This window comes from Neoarius graeffei, chromosome 12 (assembly GCF_027579695.1).
Source record: "Neoarius graeffei isolate fNeoGra1 chromosome 12, fNeoGra1.pri, whole genome shotgun sequence".
Taxonomy (NCBI): domain Eukaryota; kingdom Metazoa; phylum Chordata; class Actinopteri; order Siluriformes; family Ariidae; genus Neoarius; species Neoarius graeffei.
In genome coordinates, this window is record NC_083580.1 from 6,270,609 (window position 1) to 6,297,354 (window position 26,746).

At 42.3% G+C, this 26,746-nt stretch overlaps 1 protein-coding gene across 1 annotated transcript in view; it reads right to left on the reverse strand.

Annotated features, from left to right (window-relative positions):
* The window catches only part of dym (dymeclin), a 213,472-nt gene extending 186,827 nt beyond the window's left edge, over positions 1-26,645 (reverse strand). Inside the window, exons 1-2 of the mRNA XM_060935419.1 lie at positions 26,460-26,645; positions 9,273-9,468 (exon numbers count right to left, since the gene is read on the reverse strand). Of these exons, the coding sequence (XP_060791402.1) occupies positions 9,273-9,412 (140 nt within the window). The 5' untranslated portion in view covers positions 9,413-9,468; positions 26,460-26,645. The remainder of the gene's footprint in view (positions 1-9,272; positions 9,469-26,459) is intronic.
* Between the last annotated feature and the right edge of the window lie 101 nt (positions 26,646-26,746).

The following is a 26,746-nucleotide window of genomic DNA, read 5'->3' on the forward strand; positions in this document are numbered from 1 at the left end:
TGACTAAACACACATCTAAGGCCACTGTTGGATTTCTGAAGAACAGGGTGAAAGTGATTCAGTGGCCAAGGATGTCTCCTGATCTGAACCCAATCGAACACCTATGGGGAATTCTGAAGCGACAAGTTGAGCATCGCTCTCCATCCAGCATCCAGTCACTAAAAGAGGTCGTTGTTGAAGAATGGAAAAAGATTGACGTTGCAAAATGTCGACAACTTGTTCATTCCATGCCTAGAAGACTTGGTGCTGTCATTAAAAATCATGGAGGCCATACAAAGGCCCAATCCCAATTCTAATTTCTACCCCTACCCCTCCCCCTTCCCCTTGGCCCTTCCCCTTGAAACTGAGCTACAAGGGATAGGGCTTGAAATTCAACCCCTATGTATTGGGATAGCCCTTCAACGATCGCATACGTCATCGCGTACCTCCGTCAGCGTTTACGTTAGCAAAACGCGACCAAATGCGTCATTGGCTGCGACCAGCCGCTACAGTCAGAGCCAGAGGCAGAACCAGAGCTCTCTGCTGGCAGGGTGTGATTTGTTAACTAACACCACTGAATGGGATATCTTTGGCGCTTCGTGCACCACATCCGACAGAATGAGGTGTCAGAACACTCATGTAAACAATAAAAGCGAGAATAACAGAACAAAACGTACGCAGTCAAGCAACCGAAAACAATACTCACTCCCAAAGCTTTTTAGCAGCAGCTTGGATTTCAGAAATCGCTGCTCATTCTCAGCTCGAAAGCGAATCAAGCGGCGTGTTTCCTCTGGATAACAACTTAAAACACGTAAATAATGGAGAAAATACATTTATGACAATCTTTCGCCGCGGGAACCGCCATCTTTCTGAAATCCGCATGAAATCTCGCTGAAATCCGCATGGCATTGTGGGAAATCACTCAAACCCCTTCGTTCGGAGTCAGCTCCAGGAAAATCTCCGTTTGGAGGGGTACAGAAGCCCTACCCCTTCCCCTACCCCTCCGCGTTAACTGGGATTGGGATACCCCTACCCCTTCACGTGAACGCGCAAAATGGAGGGGAAGGGCCAAGGGGTTGGTCCAAGGGGTGAAATGGGATTCGGCCAAAGTACTAGATGTAGTAGTTTTTGTTGTGGGGTGTACTCATTTTTGCACCACCCTAATTTGAGTAAAACTGAAAAATGTGTAATCTAAGTTATATTATTAACCTTACTTTCCCGTTCTAAGTTAAACAGATGTTATATTAAACTTTGTCTTTTCAACATTTTGGAAATTGTGTGTGTTCATTGAGATATTGTTTAAAATGTTACTTTTCAAAGGGGGTGCACTCATTTACGCTCAGCACTGTACACAGAAATTGGACGACAATTTACAAACATTAAAAGTACATGGGAAAGTCCAAATTATAATGATTCTAATAAAAACCTTTTGACTTGTTTCTTAAACGTTTGTTTGTTGGTGAGCGTTTGAACACTTGTGGGTAGGCTGTTCCAGTCTGCAGCTCCCGTGTACCTGAATGTGCCCTTACCCAGTGTGGTCTTAAATCTGGGTAAGGCCAGTGACCCGACACTTGCTCGAGTTCGGATGTTATGGACTTGGCTGACAGTGGTACAAAACGAAAAGAGATAGGAAGGGGAGGTGTTATTTACAATTTGATGGACACGATTTAGCTTGAGTTGGACAACACGTTTTTCTATTGATAACCAGTTAAGTTGAGTAAAGTGGGCAGGGGTAATGTGGGTACGAGGATGGAGTTTTAATACAACACGGATTAACTTATTTTGACACGTTTGAAGTTTGTGCTTAGGTTTTTTTTAGTGAGACCACTGTACCAAGAACAACACGAATAGTCGAAATGACACTGAGCCAGAGCGGTAGCCAATAACTTCGTCTCACCATCCAGGTATTTTGATTTCCGAGCCAGATATTTGGTCCTGGAGCTGACCTTTTGAATAACTGATTGGGCCATATCTTCACCAGAAAGAGTAACTTCCTTCCGAGAATATGGCGGATGAAACAACGTGTGTGCGCTTTTTGTTGTCAATGTACAGTCTGTATTTCTGGTGGTCATTTATTCAGCTGACTCGTATAAAACGCACGAGGCAGTTGAGAAAGAAACAAAGAAAACTAATCTCCCTTTCTCCCCCCTCACTTTTCCCCTCTTCCTCCCTCTCTCCCCCCTTTCTTTGCTCCATGTAGCTCCACGGTCGTTTCGTTTTCACATGTGCATTATATTTGTATCGAAACAGAACCGCTTCATCTGTCCACACTACAGCGAAGCGCTACAGTACCGATACGAAACCCATACATTTGTGGGTTTCGTACCGATACAGTTATATCGCTACAGTACCGGTATAGTTGCTAGTGTGGACAGGTGTTGGGGTACGAAAGTAGTTTCGTATCAGTACAAAATCCCTAGTATGGACAGGGTATAATTTCTAGATCAGCATTCATCAGTCAGCGTTTCTCAAGTGCCATCTAGTGGACTGCGATTTTTTTCTTCCCCCAAGTTGAAGCTAATTTTTAGTCAGGTACAACTGCTGGGTTGCATCTGACATCACATCTGCCTCACAAGACATGAAGTGGTGGTCAGCTAAGCTTACTGTTCACCAAACTATCACTGGGGCGCCTTGCTAGTCGTTAAAACGCCCTATGCTTGCGTCGTTTTGGGCCGTGTGAATTGAACAAACCGCGAAATGGATTGATTTAAAAAAAAAAAATCCTTCCGGGTTCCCCGCGGAGTAGTAATATAAAAGGGTGAAAGAGCAAAGCATTTTACCAAAAGACGATGAGAAAGGTGGCTCTTGAACCTTTTGCTGTGATGGAACGGAGCCAAGTTGAAGAACGCTCGAGTTTTCAGTGATCACTTCGTGAAAATTTCATAAATCGGACGAATTTACTTCATTTGGATTCATGAATCGCTTACTGTTCTCGCCATTTCCCGTTATTACTTCGTGATGTTCTGAAGTTCAGGAGACGTTTCAGTCCTCAGAGGCGTTTTTGTTTACTGTTTGATCATGGTCGCCATATTGTAAACTAACACGTGTATAATTTGCGGAACCTCCAGGTCTTTCTGTGGATCTTTGTGAATGATTTACCTGGAAAGAAGAGGAGCAGGGAGGATTGAGAATCAGGTGGCTGTGGTTTGTTTACACCTCGTCCTTGTCGCGTCCTAGCAAATCGACCATCACAAAAGCTACGTTCACACTGCAGGCTGAAGTGACTCAAATCCGATCTTTTCGCCCATATCCAATCTTTTATTGACAATATGAACGACACAGATCCGATTTTTTCAAATCCGACCCAGGCCGTTTGGATATGTGGTCCTAATTCCGATTCCTATCCGCTCTTTTCATATGCGACTTCAGTCTGAACCACCAGGTCGCATTCATCCGACTTACACGTCATCAACAAGCCACAAACGTCACTATTCTGCGCTGAAGTAGGCGGCGGGTCTCTCAAAAAAAGTTACAACAACATGGCGCATAATCACGGGTGCAGATAGAGGGGGGGACGGGTGGGATTCGTCCCACCCAGATTTAAATTCACTTCGTTCGGTCCCCCCCACTTATAGGGAGGAAAAAACGTCTATGCTGTCTTTCTTTGCATAAGGCAAACCTCACGGAAAAATCAAAAGACTAATTACCATTCGGTTTATTGAGGTGCACAGCAGTGTATACATAGTTGCAACAACTCACATAAAACAAAACAAAGACTGATATTCGGTTGGTTGAGCTGCGCAGACTGCACAGGTTGCGAGCTCGAGCTTGGATGCTATGGTAACCCACAACAAGTTTGACAGGCATATCGGGGTTGGGGTTGGTTTGCTGGCAGCTTTGTCCCCCCCCAGTTCAAAAAACGTATCTGCGCCCCTGCGCATGACATCAATGCGAGGGACGCTTCGGGCTGTGAAGGTTCTGAATCTTCTCAATGGAAGGACGCAGAGGTTAGGGAGCTGATTTCCATTTGGGGGGATGCAGCTATTCAAGCTAGATTGGATGGGTCATACCGCAACCGGGCGGTTTTACTTCCGTAAACACTGGCCATGCTCACTGCGTGTGACGTCGTCGTATCCTGCAATGCGCATGCGGAACACTTTTAGGTCGCTTTTCGTTCATACTGAGGATCACATACAAGTCGCATATATTTGTTAATGTGAACGACCTCACAAAAAAATCGGATTTCACAAAAAAATCGGAATTGAGCATTAAGCCTTGCAGTGTGAACGTAGCGAAAGACGCGTACAAAAAGCCCAGAAATTCCTCCTTACCCGGACATAAACGATACAGGATTTATCTTAGAGTTCTGATCCCCAGATCTTTAACCCAGCCAGGTAGCAGCAGTTAGTTCAAGACGTCGGGGAATTCAACGGACGGATCATTTTCCAACTTGTAGGAAAAATCCTTTTGTTAGCGTGTAAGGATCTAATCCCATTGAGTGCTTTCTGGGTCCACTTCTTGGTTTTAATAACTTGCTTGTTTGCTGAACACAAACATGGCAATAAGTTCTTGTGTTAACGGACCGGACTCTGCTTTTGGATCATTAATCCCTTTTGACTGAGAAGGACCTGCATGCATGGTTTGGCTTCTGGAACGTCGATACAGTTTTAAACACAAAACCTACAGTTTGCTTTTATTGCATTTATTTAATTCCTGGACTCCCATCTGTAACAGGGGGTGAGGTTGCATCCCATTAATACACTTTACAATAGATTATTAGATTCTAATATAAACAGATGAGCCAAAATAATTAGAGATCTTTTGTAACGGGCCCTGATTCGTTATAAGCATGAATAGGTGAGCCTGAAGGTAGAAAAAGGTTGAGAACCCCTGTTCTAGATCACCTACGATACACCCACTAACCACAAGCACAATTTTTTTGTTCTAGTTTCCACTTGTCACTGGAGAATGAGAAAAGCATTGCCGTTGGGTCTCCAGTTCAGCCCGTGATGTAATAAAAGCGTTTAGTAGCGCGTTCCTGTCCGCCATGTGCTCACTGGCCTCGGCGGCTCCTGCCAGATGAGCTCAACTGGAGGCTGAACGGAGCTGTCGTGGTCAATTCTAAACCCTGTCACGCTGTGAGCGAGGACGTTTAACAGGACAGAGAGACACACACACACACACACACACACTCCTTTGCCTGTTTAGCGTTGGTGTGCTCAATAAACTTCACTAAGTCCCAACCCAGATGTGTGCTCTTCGTAATTCCGGAAAGCGGCCTGGCAGGAATTCAGGGCGTGTCTGGTATATAACAGCTGCCAAAGCAGAGAGTTCGACTCTTTCTCTGTGACAGCTACATGGCGTACGCTGACGACCTCAGACCTGCGTCTCAAGAGCGAGAAAGGACGGAGAGAAACTAGCACACACACGGAGTTCAGCGAGCAAGGAAATAAATATTCTTATTCTTTTTTTTTTTTCTCGTTTCCGTTTGAGAGTACATCGTGCACGTTCTGGCTGCTGCTTCTCACCGGAGCTTCTTTATTTAATTTTTTTTCTATTTTTTTTTCCTGTGTGTTTGTGTAGTTTGTAGGGCTGTAACAACATGCGTATCGAAATCGCGATACGCAGAGCCACGATCCGTGTCGCGATACAAGAAGGCAGAATCGCGGTACACCCTTTCAAACTTCTCAGCCCAAAAACAGAGGCGCTTCCAAACTTCAATTTATGAATACTTTACTTTTTATTTAAATTACATTTTAAACTTACTTAAATTACTTTTTTTTTTTTTTATATCTATTAGTAAGTCGTTTTTTTGCCGACCTGCGACAATCTTCTGTGAGTCACGCAACGTCCACACTCGCCACTGGCAGAGCATTCATTTCTTTTAAGCGGTCGCCATTCTGGTGGCGACGCGGGGAGCGAATCTGTAAACAAGCAGCTCATTGGCTGGCTAGGTGTGCCACAAGCCAATCACAATCACTTGACCGGAAAGGCATGCAGTGTTGCCAGATTGGGCAGGTTTAGGTGCTTTTTGGCTGGTTTTGAACATATTTTGGGGTGGAAAACGTTAGCAATATCTGGCAACACTGAAGGCATGTCTGCTTGGGCGGAAGCCTTCTGCGGCAGTTACATTTTGACACGCGAGCAATGTTTCACCATAAAAATTCCGTAATTTCCATCTGTTTTCTGCGATCACAGAAAATCATTGGCCCTATGAGAGTGAGACAGTGAGAGAGCCACCCCCCAAAAAAATCTTAACGGATTTACACGATTTGGAAAAATGACTTTTTCAGAACTGAAAAAAACAGAGCTTCCGGCTCAACGGTATTGTTTTATTTCTCAAAATAATACAATCTTTGGATATACATTTGTTCATTTTTGCATACATATTACTCATTCTCTGCAGTGGTCTGAATTATTTGTTATTAAATAGTTAAAGTAAGTAAGTAAATGTTAAGTCAAATTTACTACTTTAAAAAAACATTTTAAAAAAATCGTGGGTGTATCGAATCGTGGGTCAAAAATCGCGATACGAATCGAATCGTGAGTTAGGTGTATCGTTACAGCCCTAGTAGTTTGATGTTTGAGTGTTTTGTCGGCTGGTTGTGGTGTAGCTCCGGACCCAGTTTGGGCGTCGGTTCCCTCCAGGCCTTGGTTCGCCATGGGCGATGCCTGCACTCCCAGCTGTGGACTGCAGTGAGCTCATTGCTCATTTTACATCGTGGTTGTCCAGCGCTCTGCGCTTTAACGCTCGGCGTGATGTTCCAAGCGATGTTGCTCGGTGGCGTCGCGGCGGCTGTGCAGGCGGTTTGGAACACACCAGCGCTCTGCGTGGCGGAGCTTCTCTGCTCGCTTTGTGGGTCCATGGCGTGGTGTTCGAGCGATGTTGCTGGCGGCATCACGGCGGCGGTGCTGGAGATGTGGGACTTGTTTTCGTGCGCCTTTTGGTGGGACTGTGGCTGCTACACCACAGGAATTACATCCTGACCCCTACTCGGTGGACTTTTTACTTTTTATTTATTTATTTATTTATTTATCTTTTTTTTTCTTTTGTTTATAATTGTAAAGCGTCCTTGGGTTTTTTGAAAGGCGCTATATAAATTTAACTTATTATTATTATTATTATTATTATTATGACGTGATGCGTCCTCCTGCCGAGAGCCAGAAAGGATGGAGGCTAAGAAAATGTTATCGAAGGGAAAAAATGTACATCGGCTCAAATAAAGAAATATTTTCAAAAAACGTGCCATGTTTTATTTTCAGGTCATGTGTAGAATGTGAATTTATACAAAATAAAAAACGACAGCCATATATAGACTCGTTTTGGGTGGAGCTTCAAAATGGCTGATGTTTCCCCTCCCGTTCCGAGGAATTAGACTCCGCAGGTGATTTCACAAACATACTGAAGACGGTGATGGTCTCTAGCAAATAATCCAGATGTTAAGGCACCTTTTTTATGGTGTGCACGCATGTACGAGAGAGAGAGAGAGCAAGCAATCGCTTGATAGAGCAACAGATTGACTAGATAGATAGATAGATAGATAGATAGATAGATAGATAGATAGATAGATAGATAGATAGATAGATAGATAGATAGATAGATAGAACAGGAGAGCAATAGAATGATAGTGTGATGGAGTAATAGAAAGATCGACAGACAGACAGAGACAGAGGAGCAATAGCTTGATGGAGCGATCGATAGATAGATAGATAGATAGATAGATAGATAGATAGATAGATAGATAGATAGATAGATAGATAGATAGATAGATAGATAGATAGATAGATAGATAGATAGATAGATAGATAGATAGATAGATAGATAGATAGATAGATAGATAGATAGATAGATAGACAGACAGACAGGAAAGCAATAGATAGTGTGATGGAGCGATAGATAGTCTGTATTGCTGTCTGTCTATCCATCGATCCCTCTCTGTCTGTCTGAGAGGGATGGATGGATGGATAGACAGACAGCAAGATGGATGGATGGACAGACAGACAGGGGAGCAATAGCTTGATGGAGCGATAGACAGACAGGAAAGCAATAGAATGATAGTGTGATGGAGCGATAGATAGACAGACAGACAGATAGTCTGTGTCTGTATGGAGCACTTGCATGTGACGTCACAGCCGATCCAGATTGTGACAGACGCCATCTTGTCGGTCAAACGCCATATTCCGCCTTCTACTTCTGGTTCTACTTCTGCTTTTACTTCTACCTTTTCTTCTGGAAAACCCTACTATATACAATTCTACTACAACGGCTGCGGCTACAAGCTCTCCCTACCTGTGCACGGTTTTTATGTTTTTTGTGTGTATTTTTGCGTGTTGTTCGTCTGTACCGGACTTCAATATCCACTACAACCGTATGGACTTACTGGACATGGGTTTCCAGCAGAAAATGACGGTTTGTAGCGATTTCCATTGCATGCACAACATTCCGGACGAGATAGCGAGACCAGCGGGGTCTCTGTGGATTGTTATCGGAGGCAAAGCAAAGGAGGCGGCGCCGGGAGCAGAAGCAAAAGCGAGGCTGCAGGCAGAGCCGGCATGTTGACTAAGCTCAGAAAACAGCCACTCAAATCTCCACTGCTAAGCCGCTACCTCTCCAACGCCAGATCCATGTAAACAACACGGACGATTTGGAATTACAGCTGGAATTACCTTATTCTATTCTATAATCGGCTGGTCAGTGCTATACTCAATACTTAAGTGACTTACCCATCCAATGAGGATTCTTGTTTACAAGATGCCACATCTGAGTCGCTGACAAATCCTGAATTTCTGTAAAGATAACTGTCCAGAGATTTATAAGCACGCAGTGCTTCACCACTGAACAGCGAGGGAAAGTTAAATGAGGTAATTATACACGTCCGGGTATTCCGCTGGCAGTTCAAAATCCGGTCGTGAAAACTCCGTCCGGAAAGCCATAAGGGTCACAAATCTGTAGATCGTTTATTTTAGACATGTATCTAGTTATCTGTTCATTAGAAAAATGAGCCGTGTAGTCCGTCGGTTGAAATTGATCCATTCTGTACACGAGTGCAGCAGTATTCAGCGGTGTTTTTGACCGACAAGATGGCGGCTGTGTACTTTCCGGTCACGTGACTGCAAGATCTCTATAGCTGTCTGTCTATGCATCCATCCCTCTCTGTCTGAGAGGGACGGATGGATAGACAGACAGCAAGACAGACAGACAGGAGTGTGAGAGACACAGCAAGAGATTGACAGAGCAAGAGAGAGAGAAAAAGATCATCAGAGAGAGCGATAGATTGATAGAGAGAGAGGTAGATTTTGGAATAGTCCGGAAGCTGTGTGCTAGAATACCAGTGTGTGTGTGTGTTGCTCACCTGCAGGAGGGGCTGGTGAAAGTGAAGGAGATGAGCTGGTTCCAGAAGGGTTCGTTCTCTGAAATGGGCTCGGGACCAATCAGAGTGCGGATGCTCTGACTCTCGGCGAGGTCGCTCACCTGGCTGGTGTTGGCACCCATCTCCACGCGCTCTCTCTCTCTCTCTCTCAGAGCCTCATCACCTCACTCTGCAAACCCTGAAAAAGAAATATTAGTCTACTAACTTGCACTTAACAGATACAAAACCGAACCATGCAATGTGTCAGGAATAAAACACTTAAGGGTGTGCTGTTCCAGGAAAATAATCAACAATCTGGTGTAATGAAGCAGAGTTCCTGTTACCCCCCTGAAGTCAGCCTATTAATTTCCTAAAGCAGAACATCCTGATGTGGTTTACTCGTCCTACACCAAAATTTGCCGACAATTTTATAGTTAAAAGAACTACACTAGACTTTACGCGTTTATGGTTCCATTTCATATTGTGGCACATCCACGAAACAGTAAACACAATAAATAAAAGCAGCAGTGCAAAAAGCCTCGTGTCCTGACTTCCTGTAGCAGAAAGTTCCTCACTGCTTTCCCTCTGTCTGCTCACACTGGAGACTCCTTCCATAAAACACTCGATAAACTTCTCCAAACTCCATCAGAACATGAGAGAGCGAGTGTGTAGAGAAGCTAACTGACTAATCCGGTTTATTCAACAATCACCTGATAATGACGGGCGTGTCCTTTAGGAGAGGATGGAACGCAAACAAATCTGCTGTAAGAAAAAGATGCATCAAATCAGCTGAGGAGTCAGAAAGAAAACGATTCGGATCACTTTCAACGGGATCCGATACGGTTCAAGGCGGAGGAATTAATCGGGGCCACGCTGACGGATAAACAGCGCGAGACAGAGTGGAGTGTGTTATGCCGCTAACATTTCTAAATCATAGGATATGAATCATTTGTTGAAATAAACTCAACTCAACAATCCCACCCTACACGTGACAGGAAAAACAGGGTCACGCCGTTATCATATTATGAAGAGACCAACCTGACAAAAAACACGCACCCCTTCTCTTTAAGACCGGTGTCTCAGAAAGCTTTAACTGCTACCGGGTGGGAGGCACTAAGCACAAACCTCAAGGCCTCCCAGAGTTCAGGGTCGTCATCATTAATATTCCGATATGTCTGCATCATCTGTTAAGGCGACTCATTTTAGATTTTTCGGATCACGGATCCGCCGATGGCAGTTAAATACTACTGCTAGAAAAATAAAAAAAAAAGTCTGTGCGTATTTTTATTTTAAACGTACAAAAAGAAATGTTAAAAAAAAAAAGTCACATTTTTCTTGTAACAGCCAGCGCTCGAAACTAACGGTGTCCCGACGTCCCGGGGACCATAAAAAATGTCATCGGGACACAAAATTATCATATCTGGGACAATGGAAAAAAATAGATCTAGAGACGACAATTCCCCCGGGGGAAATCGTGAGAGTGATGCAGTGCGCGTAGCAGTCACAGTTGCCGGAGCTGAGCTGGACTGTATTTTTGTCTCTCTCTGCTCAGCGCGCGGGTGGGGCACACAAAAAGGGCAGCTTTCCGTCAGAGTGCTCCCTCCAAACAACGGGGGTTTACACGAAAACAGAAGGAGATATTCACAAAATTATTTCACATTGAGTGCCACAAGGGTCTCCTGAACACACTGATGTACTTTTTTTTGTCTGTAGTGTAAAAATTGAGGACACTAGAGCGAGTTAAAAACGAGTGACTTTTCTGATTCAACAGTCAAAGCACAGCCACGTTTATAATGGCAGTCTATGTGGCTGCGCGCCTGCCCTCTCCTCACTTTCAGGCTTCTCATTCAAAAACTGCAAGTCCTATCGTGTAGATAGACACATTGTGTGAATCAGGACAAGTGTGGCTACTACTTTTGAGAAAATTGTGTGTGTAGAGTGAAAATTGGGGCTGAAAACACAGTTTAAATGAGAACGTTTGAGTTATTTTTCCAAGCTCTCTACACTCTAACTTAACGAGCTCCACTGGTGTGTAACGCAATAGACACCCATTATAAAGCCGGAATTTCTCCAGGAACCCACATGGTGTTTGAGCCAGGACTGAGCCAAAAGTATAGAACCTAGCAAAAAGTTGAATGCCAGATCCACAGAGGAGAAGTTTCTCTACGTTTTAAAGTTTGAATCATGTCTCTAGGTGAAAGCATGCCAGAGCAGCGGATGTTTGAAAGTGTGTAGTTTTTCAAATAATTCCATAGAAATGAATGGGAAATTTATCTAGGTCAAAGAAAATGAAATTAAGCACTGTAAATAATGTAAATGATTTCTATGACTAAAGGTTACAATAAAAAAAAAAAACAAATCTTGCATTACATTGCTTTGTTTGCACTTATATGATATGACACTTTTATCCAAAGTGACTTTACGGTTTTTTACAGTGTTACAGTCCCTGTAGCAGTGTTGGGGTCGGTGCCTTGCTCAAGGGCATTTCATCTATTGATGGTATGGCTGATGGCTTTCAGAACATCTCTGAATGGGGCAACAGGTATATTACATAAAAATGGATAACGGTAATGGTGAAAATGATAAGTTGGCCTTATATATGCCAACAGATATTCAAGGTATAAGTAGATGAAATGAACATAAAAGGGGTCTTATTTTCAACTAAAGTGTACTGCAGATGTAGGGAGTTAAAACATTTTCTGAATGAGCTAGTTGGCCCCTTTAAATAAACGGGTATCTATTCATACAGTGAGATCGCCAAAGTTTAATAAACTGAAAATGCAATAACTAATTTTGAAGTAAATGATGTATAGGACATGTGTCACTTGTGTTTTGTGACTTATTGTAAAAATGATATAAAGGGCTCAAAATCGCATAGTTACAAATATAATAGTAACTTCATATGATAATATTAACCACTGGTTATTTCAGAGAGGAAAAAAATGGGGACACTATTGCTTCCATTCGGGACAATACAACACAGAATTCGGGACCACTGGGGGACACAAAGAAAAAAAAGTTAATTTCGAGCCCTGGTAACAGCACTGTATCCCTGGTACTAGGTCATATTTCTTTAAGTATTAGAATCGCAAATACAAACGACAATGTGTGTTGTATATATCCACTTCAGCCGAGTCCGAAAACGAAACTATTTACGACACTGAGTGTTCACTCGAATGTTTTTTGGTATTTACGACCGCTTTACGACAGTGTCAAACTCGTGCTGACCATGGCTGACGCTAGGGCTGCACAATTAATCGAATATCGCGATTTTGGCTGCCATGATTAAATTAAATGAAAATCGCGATTTATTTCCATTTAAAATGCGACCTCTGCTGCATATCTGATCAAGCACTTTTTGACCAGTACTCCGCCAAACCATTAGGGGGCGAACCGACGCATGTAAGGTTTCATTACTCCGCCTAAATAAGCAAGCAAGCCAAGTGCGCAGAGCTTCAGTGCAGCGGTATCCAGTGTTGCCAGATTGGGCGGTTTTAAGTGCATTTTGGCGGATTTGAACACATTTTGGGCTGGAAAACGTCAGCAGTATCTGGCAACACTGGCGGTATCTTCTTCAAGGGGTGATAGCGTGAGAGTCGGTAACAGATTGAGCGCATTTGGGTCAGTCCATGAAATGTTACTTTTCACTGGTCCGGGTTTACATAATCATTTCATCTTTAATTTCCATGATTTAAAGAAATATTTAGCAGATTATCCATAAATATTGTTTGAAGAAATAAATTTTAAAAAATGAAGTTTTCTTTTGAAATAAAGAAATGTGAAATTTTCTTCCCCTGTGACTGGACACGGATGACACGTTTTTTGTGACATGGAATATTTGCTGACTTTGAGCTTAAATAAACCTTCATTACTTTCTGAGAATTTCAATAAAATTAGTTTCATGGTACTTGCAATTTAGTTTTACACTCACATCATAAAGTTAAGAAGGTTCTATAAACTATTTAGCTTCGAATTCATCCACTAAAAATAGGTTGTGAACGTAACTACCGTGTTACGTTAGAAACCAGGCTTATAAAAAATGATAAAACGAGTTGAAATCATGATTGATGTTTTTAATATAAAGAAGAATATACTATAAAACGATGTAGGTAGAAAGAAATTTAAACAAACGGCAATAAAAGAAATTATCGATGTTTTTTCTCACATCCTAACTTGGCGTCCACTCACTTCCGGGTTCGTTCACAACCTGCGAGACCTATTTACTCAATCTAGGTCAGCTGAACTGACGCGAGATAACTTCTCGCGGGATCTCGCACACCACAACACGTGCTCTCGTCGCTATCAATGGCATCAAAATGGCGGCCAGCAAGAGCAGGTAGGTGATATTATCAGCGTGTCCAGCAAAGTTATGCTTAAAACCATGTTGCATTCGACCGACAGTTGGTGATATTATGTGATAAGGAAGTCTACTATGTTATTGTGACTTGTATAACACGAGGATGAAACTGTTTCCTGTTAATGACTGTTGTTATTGTTCAAATCTTAGAGATTTTATGAAGTTTGTGAAATACTGCTATTTCATATTTTCAGTGTTTATGATGTTGAACTAATATTTCTAATGAATTCTTATTCAGTGTTAATGTTTAAAGTAAGCAAATAAAAGCAAAAAAATTGATTATCAATATTTTTCCTTTATTTTTAAAAGCTTGTTCGTGTCCTTGTTACATTAGCAACTGGGTAAATATTTATGGATTTTATCATACATTGTAGAGCAGGAGTTATCTTAACAACTGTTATATTTTCTTATATGGTCAATGCTTCATGGAAATAAAAGTTGTTTTCAGTTGTAAATTGTTTTAAGTGACTCCCTCTAGGTCACATTTTGGTAACCCCATTTCATGGACTGGCCCTTTTAGCACTGGAGGCAATGCTGTGACCTGCCTTCGCTCATGTTTAAAGCCAGAGTGTGTTGATAGGCTGCTCTTTCTAGCTAAAAACTTGTAGGCCTCAGTATAATGCTATGTAATTGTTGCGAGTGAGTTTTCAGTTCCTTCATTCTTTGGTAATTTCTTGGATAAATTTCATTTATTTGTCATTTGGAAATCAGAATTTCTCTTTTAAATTTCATTCTGCACTGAAAGCTGTTCATATTGTTTGTTTGAATAGAGTGAAATAAAATTTAAGTGATTTCCCTAACATCAAGAATAATCGTGATTACAATTTTGATCAAGATAATCGTGATTATCATTTTTTCCATAATCGTGCTGACCATGGCTGACGCTGACAGCATGGATTCCGAGCTATCGCCTCAACTGTATGTAAGCATGACGTGTGGTAAAGAAAAGTCTTTTCACTGTCTCACTAACCAAAACGTGGGCAATTTCGTCTCTCAAGCGTTGAAAGTAAACAATGAAAAGATCAAAACGATCTTTGGTTCTCAGAAAGGTGGTGGTGATGTAAAGAGCGCGATGCCGAATACGCCTGCCATAACGTTAGTTCGCGATTTTGGCTGCAAGTATCTGACTGTGGAATTAGAAGAGGATGGTGCTGCAGAGAGTCCTATCGAATCAAGTAGCACGAACGTATCAGCCTTCGATGTGTGCATGAGAGCTCAACGGTCATATGACCACATATACCTTCAGAGAAGTACTGGAATGCTAGTCCGTGTTATAAACTTGTACACAAGAACACACACAAATATTATATTAAAAAATATATATATATATATATATATATATATATATATATATATATATTTATTTATTTATTTATTTATTTATTTGGGGGGGGGGGTTGTAAAACTCAATTGATAAATTTTCATCTCACACTATGTAAAGAGGTTATATCATAACGTTGCATTCTTTTATATTTATGTAGTATTCATTTTTATGTAAATTAACATGATTAAAAATCTTTAACATTCATGTCTTCCAGTATCATTATAGAACCTTACATTTCTTGAAATGATTTTTACTGATTATTATATAACCTCTCTCTCGGTTCTGTTATTTTCAATTGCATTTAATAGGGTGACTGCTGTCAGTATTCTTGTAAAAAATATGTATGCAGTCAAAGTAACCAAATAAATGTTTTTAAAATTTGAAATACTGTATATGAAATCAGTATTAAAAGATGGAAGTGGAAGAAGTCTTTCATATTTTGAATGTTTGTGACAAGTATATAACTGAAGTCAAGGACTACGTTCAGACTGCACCCTGAAACGACCCATATCCGATTTTTTTGCCCATATGCGACCTGTATCCGATTTGTTATTGACAATCTGAACGACACAGATCCGATTTTTTCACATGCGACCCAGGCCGCTTGGATATGTGGTCCTAATTCCGATGCATATCCGTTATTTTCACATGCGACTGCAGTCTGACCGGACAGGTCGCATTCATGCGACCTACACGTCATCAACAAGAGACAAACATCACTATTCTGCGTTGGCTAATCCCGCCTCTTTGGTGGAAACTTGAAGGAGTGTGCTTTTTTTTTTTGTTTACGTATTACGTAGATGTGCTTATTACATGTCAATTTGCGCATGCGGGACACTTTTGGGTCGTTTTCCGTTCATATTGGAGATCGCATACAAGTCTCATATAATTGGTAATGTGAACGGCCTAACAAAAAAATCGGATTTCACAAATCGGATATGGGTCGTTTCAGGTTGCAGTCTGAACGTAGTGCATGTCTTGCATTTATTTTTATTTTATATATATATATATATATATATATATATATATATATATATATATATATATATATATATATATATATATATATATATGCGCATCGCTTCCATTCCAACATTATTTTTTATTGGAAAAACATGGCTACACCTGCAATGGTGTCCATCAATCATCTTTAAATCTCTTAATTTTTGTGAGCGCAGCAGAAAATGTCTTAAGTTGAAGTAAACAAAAAACTGAAAACTACATTACATTAACATAAAGCATTCAAAATGGCAAGCGGTAGTGTGTGAGAGAGAGAGCGCGGTTTTATGTTTTTATGCTTCTGTACAGCAGTGTTTGTCCCAGTGAGCCGCCCCACCACTGTTTTACAGGTACATGGTCTTGCAAAGTACCTGAGTTTGCAGTACGTCACCCCTCCTGAATCCAAAGTACTTCCAAATAGCAGACGTGCATTTTTTTTTTTTTGGAAACCAGTTCCTCCTCACACAAGTTTGTCTCACCACACTTGCTCCCACCTTCCGCCATCACCACGAGGCTTTTACTTGTTTTGCAATAGGGGGCGGAGTTATCCTGCGGCGCTTGTTGACATTCAAATGTGATTGGACGGCACAGAAAAATGTGCCTTTTATCGAAACTTAAGTAATTTTTGCGGTGTGTATCGCAAACTGATATCGCGATATCGATACTTTCTCGATATATTGTGCAGCCCTAATATATGAGTGATTCCACGCTTATGGGTACTGAAATGGGGACATGAACTTATTTTTAAAAATTCACCTAAAACCATTTCTTTTTTTACCATCAGGTCACAAAACATGTAATCTTTAATGAATGATATGTTAAAAGATAACTTTAATTTTCTGAGATGTAATAAAAACATATTTATATGCCAAAGTCAGAACGTAACAGAAGTGTTGTGGACATATAGATTCTCAATTTTAACAATGTAGAATTACTTTTTGAAACATAGGAAGGTGATGTTTTAGCAAATATAATTAATAAACATGTGTAGTAGAATAAACGTACACATTCTTTCAATAAGATTAACATGGTATAGAGCGAGATTGTAATTAATTTGTAACAGACGCGAGATGGACAATCGTAACAGAAGTAATGTAACAGACATCATTTTGGAACTCATAGGCTTGACTTTGGCATATAAATATGTTATTACATCTCAGAAAATTAAAAAGTTATCTTTTAACATATCATTCATTAAAGATTACGTTTTGTGACCTGATGGTAAAAAAAGAAATGGTTTTAGGTGAATAAGTTCATGTCCCCATTTCAGTACCCATAAGCGTGTGTGTGTGCGCGCACGCGTGTGTAAAGTGTGTCTCTTGAATTTAAATTATTTTATCATCTTAATCCGACATTGAAATTTTGCCACGCAAAAAAATATAATAATAATAATAGGACAAGGACACTTTTTTATTTCGACCAACATCATCAAAAATACGTTGAAAAAAATCTGTGAACCTAAAGATAAAAAAATGGGTGGCTTAAACTCCGTGAGGATTTTAGAGCCGTCTTAAGGCCTCTGCATGCTCTTGCGACAAGGCTTTCGCAGATAGCTTTTCGCAGACAGTTGTAATTTATTGTTGAGCGGGGAGTAATAGGCGTGCACGATGTTATTCACCGGCACAACGCAAGGGGGTGCGAAGTCGCTAGGAGTAGTTGGTGGGTGTGGTTAGTGGAGTGTTTATCCTCCGGTTACTTATAATGACTAGAACTTTTTTTTTTTTATAATGACTAGAACTGGAGTCGTATAGATGTACGTACTTCCTCAATCAACCGCTCTTCATGCTGCTCCATCTTCGCTCGTGTTTTTAAAAATGCCGGTCGTGAAAACAAAACAAACCAGGAAAGTAGTGAAGCGGAAGTGCGTGTACAGCGGGTGTAGAGTGGACCAATCAGAGCCCTCTTGTCTGTGAGGCTTCTGCTGTGGTCACAATTTTTGGGAGGTGCGCGCAGAGCGTCTGCGAAGGGGGGGGGGGGGGGGGGGGGGGGCGACGGCGACGCAGACGCTATCTGCGAGGACTGGGTTGTCAGCATAAATTGGCCTTTAAACCTCACAGGACTCGGGTTGGAACAGAGCGACACATTTACTCGTGTTTTAAACACATGAACGTTTTGGCTTCTTCACTGAAACGTAATTCAGGGTGCTGAAAATCAGAACTCGCGATTTCCGGCTCAGACTGTAACAGTGTTGCTATGGTTACAAGTCCTAGCTAGTACCAGCAAACAAGCTCAACACCACCACCACCACAGATGAAAGAAAAAGCTTGGTGATGCTGCAGCGACAGCTACACTGAGACGCTATGTCACGGACTGAAAATATCGTTATTTTCAGTCACATCGCCACGCTGAAAAACCGACAAGGAATTATTTTTAATTCCTTTGCAAGACAACCACAGAGAGAGAGAGAGAGAGAGAGAGAGAGAGAGAGAGAGAGAGAGACCAATGATCCTAAGTTTTACTTCATACTAAAATCATCCTGTTAGTCTAATCTGTAAATGTGCTCATCACTCGTTTCACGAGTCATGTGATCGCTTACTCAAAGGTGTTGCACATGTCTTTTTTTTTTTTTTTTAAATGGGGGAGGAGACATGACCCACACACCACTACACCATCATTCCACTCAAATTCCATATTAAAAAGTTATCGTGACAGCAGAAAGAGTTCCATCCTAGAGACCGGCTCCATTAAAACAAAACGCTCCCGAGTTATTCTTTAACCCCACACACACACACACACACACACCCCTCATTAACCACCTTACTCAGGGTGGCGGGGAAGGTGTAACAGGAGCGAGTGTTTGTTCAGCACATCCACACCTTGCATCCTGCTCTGATTAAACACACGAGCTCGGTATATTCCTCACTAGCTAACTAAAGACAAAACACTGAGACATCCACACGTCCCCGTTAGCAAATTTATAAGAAAGGAGAGCACGGGAAACCCCACCTACCCACCAGACACAGACACACACGCACAAAAAAAAAAAAAAAGGGCAAAAACTCAGGCCAAGTTTACATTAGACCGTATCTGTCTCGTTTTCTTCGCGGATGCGCTGTCCGTTTACATTAAAACGCCTGGAAACGGGAATCCGCCAGGGTCCACGTATTCAATCCAGATCGTGTCTGGTCCGGTGCTGTGTAAACATTGAGAATACGCGGATACGCTGTGCTGAGCTCTAGCTGGCGTCGTCATTGGACAACGTCACTGTGACATCCACCTTCCTGATTCGCTGCCGTTGGTCATGTGACGCGACTGCTGAAAAACGGCGCGGACTTCCGCCTTGTATCACCTTTCATTAAAGAGTATAAAAGTATGAAAATACTGCAAATACTGATGCAAATACTGCCCATTGTGTAGTTATGATTGTCTTTAGGCTTGCCATCCTTCCACTTGCAAGTGGTAAGTGATATGCGCTGAGATCACACACACAGCGGCTCAGTCCCGAATCACTGCTCGTGCGCTCCACTCGCGCGCTCTGTGAGCTGCGCAGGGCCGGAGTGCGCACCCTCCAGAGGGCACTCACTGTTCAGGGCGGAGTGATTTGGAGCGCAGGATGCCTGCGGAGCCGAGCGTATCCGTGTATTGGCGTTGCTGTGTGCACGTGAATCGTGTATTGGCGTTGCTGTGTGCACACTAATCGTTTTAAAAACGTTAATCTGATGATCCGCTGATACGGTCTAATGTAAACCCCACCTTAAGTAACTTCGTTAAATACGCAGTAGGTAGGTTTTTTTTTTTTTTTGGTGAGTTCCGAAGCTCCATATGAACACCTCATGCTGAGATTTAAGTTCGAGTTTGTTTCATGACGTTACAGGCATTTAGCAGACGCTCTTATCCAGAGCGACGTACAACACACCCAGAGCAGCCTGGGGAGCAGTAGGGGTTAGGTGCCTTCCTCAAGGGCACTTCAGCCATTCCTGCTGGTCCGGGGAATCGAACCGGCAACCATTTAGTTCCAATGATGGTGCACTTTGAGTCCATCTTCACCTCTTCCATTACCGTCTGGTACGCTGCTGCCACTGCCAGGACGACTGGCTGCAACCTTCCATCTCTTCAGGACCTGTACGACTCCAGGACCGTGAGGAGAGCAGAAAGGATTGTGGCCGACCCCCATCACCCTGGACACAACCTTTTTGAATCGCTCCCCTCTGGTACAAGGCTACGGTCCGTTAGAACCAAAACCTCACGCCATAAGGCCAGCTTTTTACTCACTGCAGCTGGCATCATCAGTAAGGTCAGAGACCCCACGGACTCATCTCACACTTTCAATCTGTAACATTAACGCACTCAAGCTCCATTCTGTGAACCTTGACTGCACATTCCAGCTCACATTGTACAGCTTGGTTATTGATTTAGCCCATTAGACACATTCTCTTCCTCTCACACACATCATCATGACTCTTCATCATCACATGACCCATTTTTGCACATTCTGGGACACACAGCTGTACAGCTCGGACTTCAACAACTCATGCACGTACCCCTTAAATATGTCCACTTTTTCAAATTTGTACATTTCAGATTCTTCTATATGTATATATTAGGGCTGTAACGATACACCCAACTCACGATTCGTATCGCGATTTTTGACCCACGATTCGATACACCCACGATTTTTTTTAAATGTATTTTTAAAGTAGTAAATTTGACTTATTAACATTTACTTACTTACATTAACTATTTAATAACAAATAATTCAGACCACTGCAGAGAATGAGTAATATGTATGCAAAAATGAACAAATGTATATCCAAAGACTGTTTTATTTCTCAAAATAATACTGTTGAGCCGGAAGCTCTGTTTTTTTCAGTTCTGAAAAAGTCATTTTTCCAAATCGTGTAAATCCGTTAAGATTTTTTTTGGGGGGTGGCTCTCTCACTGTCTCACTCTCATAGGGCCAATGATTTTCTGTGATCGCGGAAAACAGATGGAAATTACGGAATTTGTATAGTGAAACATTGCTCGCGTGTCAAAATGTAACTGCCGCAGAAGGCTTCCGCCCAAGCAGACATGCCTTCAGTGTTGCCAGATATTGCTAACGTTTTCCACCCCAAAATATGTTCAAAACCAGCCAAAAAGCACCTAAACCCGCGCAATCTGGCAACACTGCATGCCTTTCCGGTCAAGTGATTGTGATTGGCTTGTGGCACACCTAGCCAGCCAATGAGCTGCTTGTTTACAGATTCGCTCCCCGCGTCGCAACCAGAATGGCGACCGCTTAAAAGAAATGAATGATCTGCCAGTGGCGAGTGTGGACGTTGCGTGACTCGCAGAAGATTGTCGCAGGTCGGCGAAAAAACGACTTACTAATAGATATTAAAAAAAAAAAAGTAATTTAAGTAAGTTTAAAATGTAATTTAAATAAAAAGTAAAGTATTCATAAATTGAAGTTTGGAAGCGCCTCTGTTTTTGGGCTGAGGAGAAGTTTGAAAGGGTGTACCGCGATTCTGCCTTCTTGTATCGCAACACGGATCGTGGCTCTGCGTATCGCGATTTCGATACGCATATTGTTACAGCCCTAGTATACAGCTACTTTTGGCTTTGCTAAATTCTTCTCTCTCAACTGCTAAAGCACCAATCACCAAAGCAAACTGTGAGAATGTCTCTGAAGGTTCTCAGGTCATCGTAAACCGGAGCCTTTCGGATGGGAGGTGAAACGTCTTCAAGGATTTCAAGCAAATCCATGACCCTCTAGGCTGCTCACAGCGTTCACACCTGGCCCCCAGTGACCTCAACAACCTACAGGATGACAGAGGGTCAACGACCCATATGACCTCAATGATCCTCCTTAGGGTTGCTTTTATTCCACGAGAGACTAAATACCTGAAACTCCTAACTAGTCAGACAGAACCGAAGATGCCTTTCGGATGGGAGGTGAAATGTCTTCAAGGATTTCAATCAAACTCACGACCATAGGTCGCGTTAACCGACAATTGTCCGTCATTGACGGATTTTTTTTAGCTATGATGGAAAAATCTGAAGGCCGTCGGTCATTTTGACGGATGTTTACCGTTACCATTACCAATAACAATAATAGCCTAATAATAACAATAATAAAACATAATGAAACACGCAATTGAAATGATTGGCAAGTTGTGGCAGAGTTTTCTTACATACAGTATACATAGTCTTCACTGCCGTCACTTTCAATCTGAGCCGACGTTGCGGCGGTCTTGATGTTCAGTGCATAGGCTACTCATGTATACATTGCAGCCACTGCGCAAGGCTGTTCCGCCCATCGCGCTCCTGACCGCGCTCTGACTTTCCTAACCACTAGCACAGTGAGATGCATTAATGTTTCCCTTCTCTGCAGAAGACGTCATTTTTGCTATTAAAAAAAAAAAAAGAGATGTATTGGGTTGTTTGTGTCGTTTCCCTGCCTGTACGTCTTAATGCAATAGCGCTCGTTTAGGCTAGTTGTTTTCTTGTTTTTAAAATGAAACAAATGTCGATTTATTGTATTCTTCCCCAGCAAGCTTAGGAACATCACTGCTCGAATATCTGCTAAACTATCATTTTAATGAGAGCACGGGTAGACAAACTAACATTTAAACATAACTTCGTTTTATTTAAGACCTTCCGTGTCAGGTTCCAGGCTCCGCCGAGCCGAGCCGACCCCCACTATGACAAATTTAAGTAGCCTACGGAAGAATCTGAAGGCCGTGCGTGATTTTGACAGATGATCAATTTAAGTAGCCGGTAGTTCACGCGCCTAACCTGTTGGTGGCGAGCGCGTGCATATCGATTAGCTCTTGATTAGCTGTCATCTCTTTCACCTCACATCCATTCGTTGTCTATCTGGCTCGAGCGTTACGATAAGTGGTGTATACATTCGATGTAGCAAGATGTCACGGCAGCTTATGGCCCTTTTCCACGACCCTTTCTCAGCTCACTTCAGCCCGACACGGCTCGCGTTTCGACTACCTTAGAGCAGCACGACTCAGCTCGCTTCAGCCCTGCTTAGCACCCAAAACTCGCACGGTTTTGGAGTGGGGCTGAAGCGAGCCAAACCGAGCCGAGTGGGGCTAGGGGCGTGAGGAGACACTCCCCTGTGCACTGATTGGTGAGGAGGCGTGTCCTCACATGCCCCGCGAGCACGCTGGGATCTGTAAACACCGTAAACCTGGAAGAAGAATTATGAGAATTTCTGAAGCCTTACGCGCCTCGCCTCATCTATACGCTCTTGCCAGTATTTGTTGGCGTTGTCGGTGACAACAAGCCACAGCACCAAGACCAGCAACACTAACGACTCCATGTTTATTGTTTACTATCCGGGTCGTGAGACTACCGCTTAAAAGATCACTGATGTCACTGGTTGCGCCGCCTAACGACATCACGTGACGTCCACCCACTTTCGCTAACTCCACCCAATGTGTCCACCCACTTCCAGCCAGCACGGTTGTAGTCGAAATGCAACTCCAACAGCCCCACTCAGCTCGACTCAGCACGGCACGGCTCAGCCCAACTCAGCCGCGTTGGTAGTGGAAAAGCGGCATTAGTGTGAAAGGATTTTTTAAAAAACCCAACTGTGATGGCCTTCAGAGAGGAGAGAGGGAATGATGCGCTGGAGGAGGATGAAGATGGGCAGGCATTAACGGCTGTTCAGCCAGCAGCACCGGCAGCTACGGGGAAAGCAGCAACAAGTGGCAAGGAGGTCAGGCAGGAATACAGGGCTCAGTGGGAGTGGGAGTTTACTTGGCTGCGGGCGGAAAGGGGCAAAATGTTTTGTGACATCTGTAGGAGAGCAGAAGTCGCCAATGGATTTGTCAGAGGCTGCACGACTATGCAGAAATTGGCCCTCAATGACCACAAAAATAGCCAAAGCCACATCGAAGCCTGCACGGTACTCAGAGTGTGCAGATGGAGAAGCATGTCGAGAAATCACAGGCTGCCTGTAACGAGGCACTAAAAACACAACTTAAGGTTGTGTTGCACATGGCAAATACAAACACGCCGAGCCATCAATATCCCAAACTGATACACCTCTTACAGTCTGCCGGGTGTCCAAACCTGAACAGTGCACACACACACTCACCATGACACAGTACTAGCAGGGTCGGGAAATCCAACTTTCAGAGGCTCTTGCCGGCTTCTGATCACTTCCCTGGGAGAAATGTTTCCCGACTTCAGAACTTTGGCTGAAGTGGCGCTGGTTATTCCAGTCTCCAGTGTCGCAGCAGAGCGCGGGTTCAGCCTTCAGAATAAAATTAAAACGTCAACGAGAAGTCGTCTGTCCGAGGCAAAGACGCAAAATGTAATGACAATTGCCTCGGCAGCAGTCTCCGTTGAAGACTTTGATTATGCACAAGCGAGCTGCCAATTTAAATCCATGCGGGCCAGAAGGAAGGTTTGAGCTCACGCAAACAGGTCAAATTAGATTGTCACTTAAATCGTTGTAGTGGACTGTTCATATTTTAACTGCAATTGTCTTGCTACGTTGTAAAATAACATTGTTCATATGCCCGTTAAGGCACAACAGCCGCAATGTTTTTAGCGGAGGGAGAATGGGTTCACAAGTGACCGAACGTCAGAATCTCGGTGCGTCTTTTTGCATCATAAATACATAAATAAATGATTAAATAATACAAGCTTGTTCTGTGAATTAATTTTTAAATGAAAATGAGTCCATGAAAACACAAGTTATTAAATATATAGCATTTATAGCCTATATACATTGTCATTTAAAAGTTAAAATAAAATGACAGATAATAATGGACAATGACGGAATTTTTACGACCCTGTCCGTCAAAATGACGGACAACGAAAAAAAGTCTAACGCAACCACTGCTCACGACCCTCTAGGATGCTCACAGCATTCACACCCAACAACCTACAGGATGACGGAGAGGGTCAACGACCCATATGACCTCAATGATTCTCCTTAGGGTTGCTTTTGGTCCAATAGAGGATAAATACCTGGAACTCAGACAGAAGCAAAGAAATCTTTCGGATGGGAGGTGAAACGTCTTCAAGGATTTCAAGCAAAGCCACGATCCTCTAGGCTGCTCACAGCGTTCACACCCAACAACCTACAGGATGACGGAGAGGGTCAACGACCCATATGACCGCAATGATTCTCCTTAGGGTTGCTTTTGGTCCACTAGAGACTAAATACCTGGAACTCGTTCACTCCATTTGATGAACGAGTAGCTAGATCAAAAGTGAAGATTGTTTTCAAAGCTATCAATGGTTTATTACCAACATACATCAGTGATAAATTTGTTCAATTCAGAACTGTCCACAGTAGAAATACAAGGAATAGCTCAAGCAAAAATTTAATTTTACCTAAAGTTAAAAAAGCCTTTGGGCAAAGATCGGTAATTTTCAGCGCAGCAAAACTCTGGAACAGTCTCCCAGCTACTTTTAAGGAATGTTCATCACTTAGCACTTTTAGAGGAATGCTAAAGAGCATTCGTATCAACCAACTTTTGTAATTTGCGTGAGTTTTTTATTTATTTTAATTGTAGTTACGTATAGTTTACTTTTTCTGTTTCTCATTCATTTTGTTTGAGGGCCATATGTATATTATCATGTGATATTTTATGCCACCCTCGATAAATAAAGTTTAAAAAAAAAAAACTCAGACAGAACCAAAGAAGTCTTTCGGATGGGAGGTGAAACGTCTTCAAGGATTTCAAGCAAATCCACGACCCACTAGACCGCTCACAGCGTTCACACCCAACAACCTACAGGATGACGGAGAGGGTCAACGACCCATATGATCTCGATGATTCTCCTTAGGGTTGCTTTTGGTCCACTAGAGGATAAATACCTGGAACTCAGACAGAACCAAAGATGCCTTTCGGATGGGAGGTGAAACGTCTTCAAGGATTTCAAGCAAATCCAGTCGCCTTGTTTAGCACCAACAAATTGTCCAAATGTACTTGGCAATAAACTTGATTCTGGTTCTGATTCTGATTAATTTAAAAAAAAAATGAAGCTAAACGATCAAGTGTCATGGTGTTATTTTGTTGACAGCACTAAATACAGTATAACCGAACAACCAATGAAAAGCAAGAACGTCGTAATGACGTCATTACGCACTATTTAATAACTGAAGCCGACTCGTTCTAAAAATGCCTGAAGTCTTAAAGCTGCACTATTAAACACCAACTACTGATTCGAAGCGGACATGAAAGACTAACATTACCCAAATTATGCAAAACATGTTAGTTTAAAGAAAAAAAAACAGTGACACTTTTCAACCAGGAAGTCATTTTAGTTTGAAAACTTACTTGCAAGCTAAATCCTGGTAGTGACAGAGACAGCTAGCGAGTTACCCTAAAGCTAGCTAGCTTTAAAAAAAAAATACAAAAAGATAAACAATTAATAAAAAAAACACTTTCATTATGTACGTTATTTAAGTTGTCCCACGGGAAAGAATATTGCACAATTGCAGATACTTAGCATAGCTACACTTAGCACCAGCTAACCTGGACACTACGCAGATTCGGAGTTAGCATAGCTACCTAGCAAGCCGGCTAAAGGAGTTTTAAAACCGCTAACTCACCTACAAAATGGCGGCTTTGACACCTCTTGTTAAAAATATCCTTTCTGGCAGCTCTTTGTGTCGAAACGCGTATTTATTTTATTCACAGGAAGGAATATTCACTAGTCAGATTAGCTTGTGAGCTAACATTCGCAAGCTAACACTTTGACGTGCCGTCCACGTCGCCCAGCGACCATACAGCTGAACGTGAAGCTTTAGTATTTTTATTTTTATTACACCCGCCTCCCTCACTGTGATTGGATAATGAACAAGTCTTAGCCAATAATAAAACAGCTTATGAGTTATCA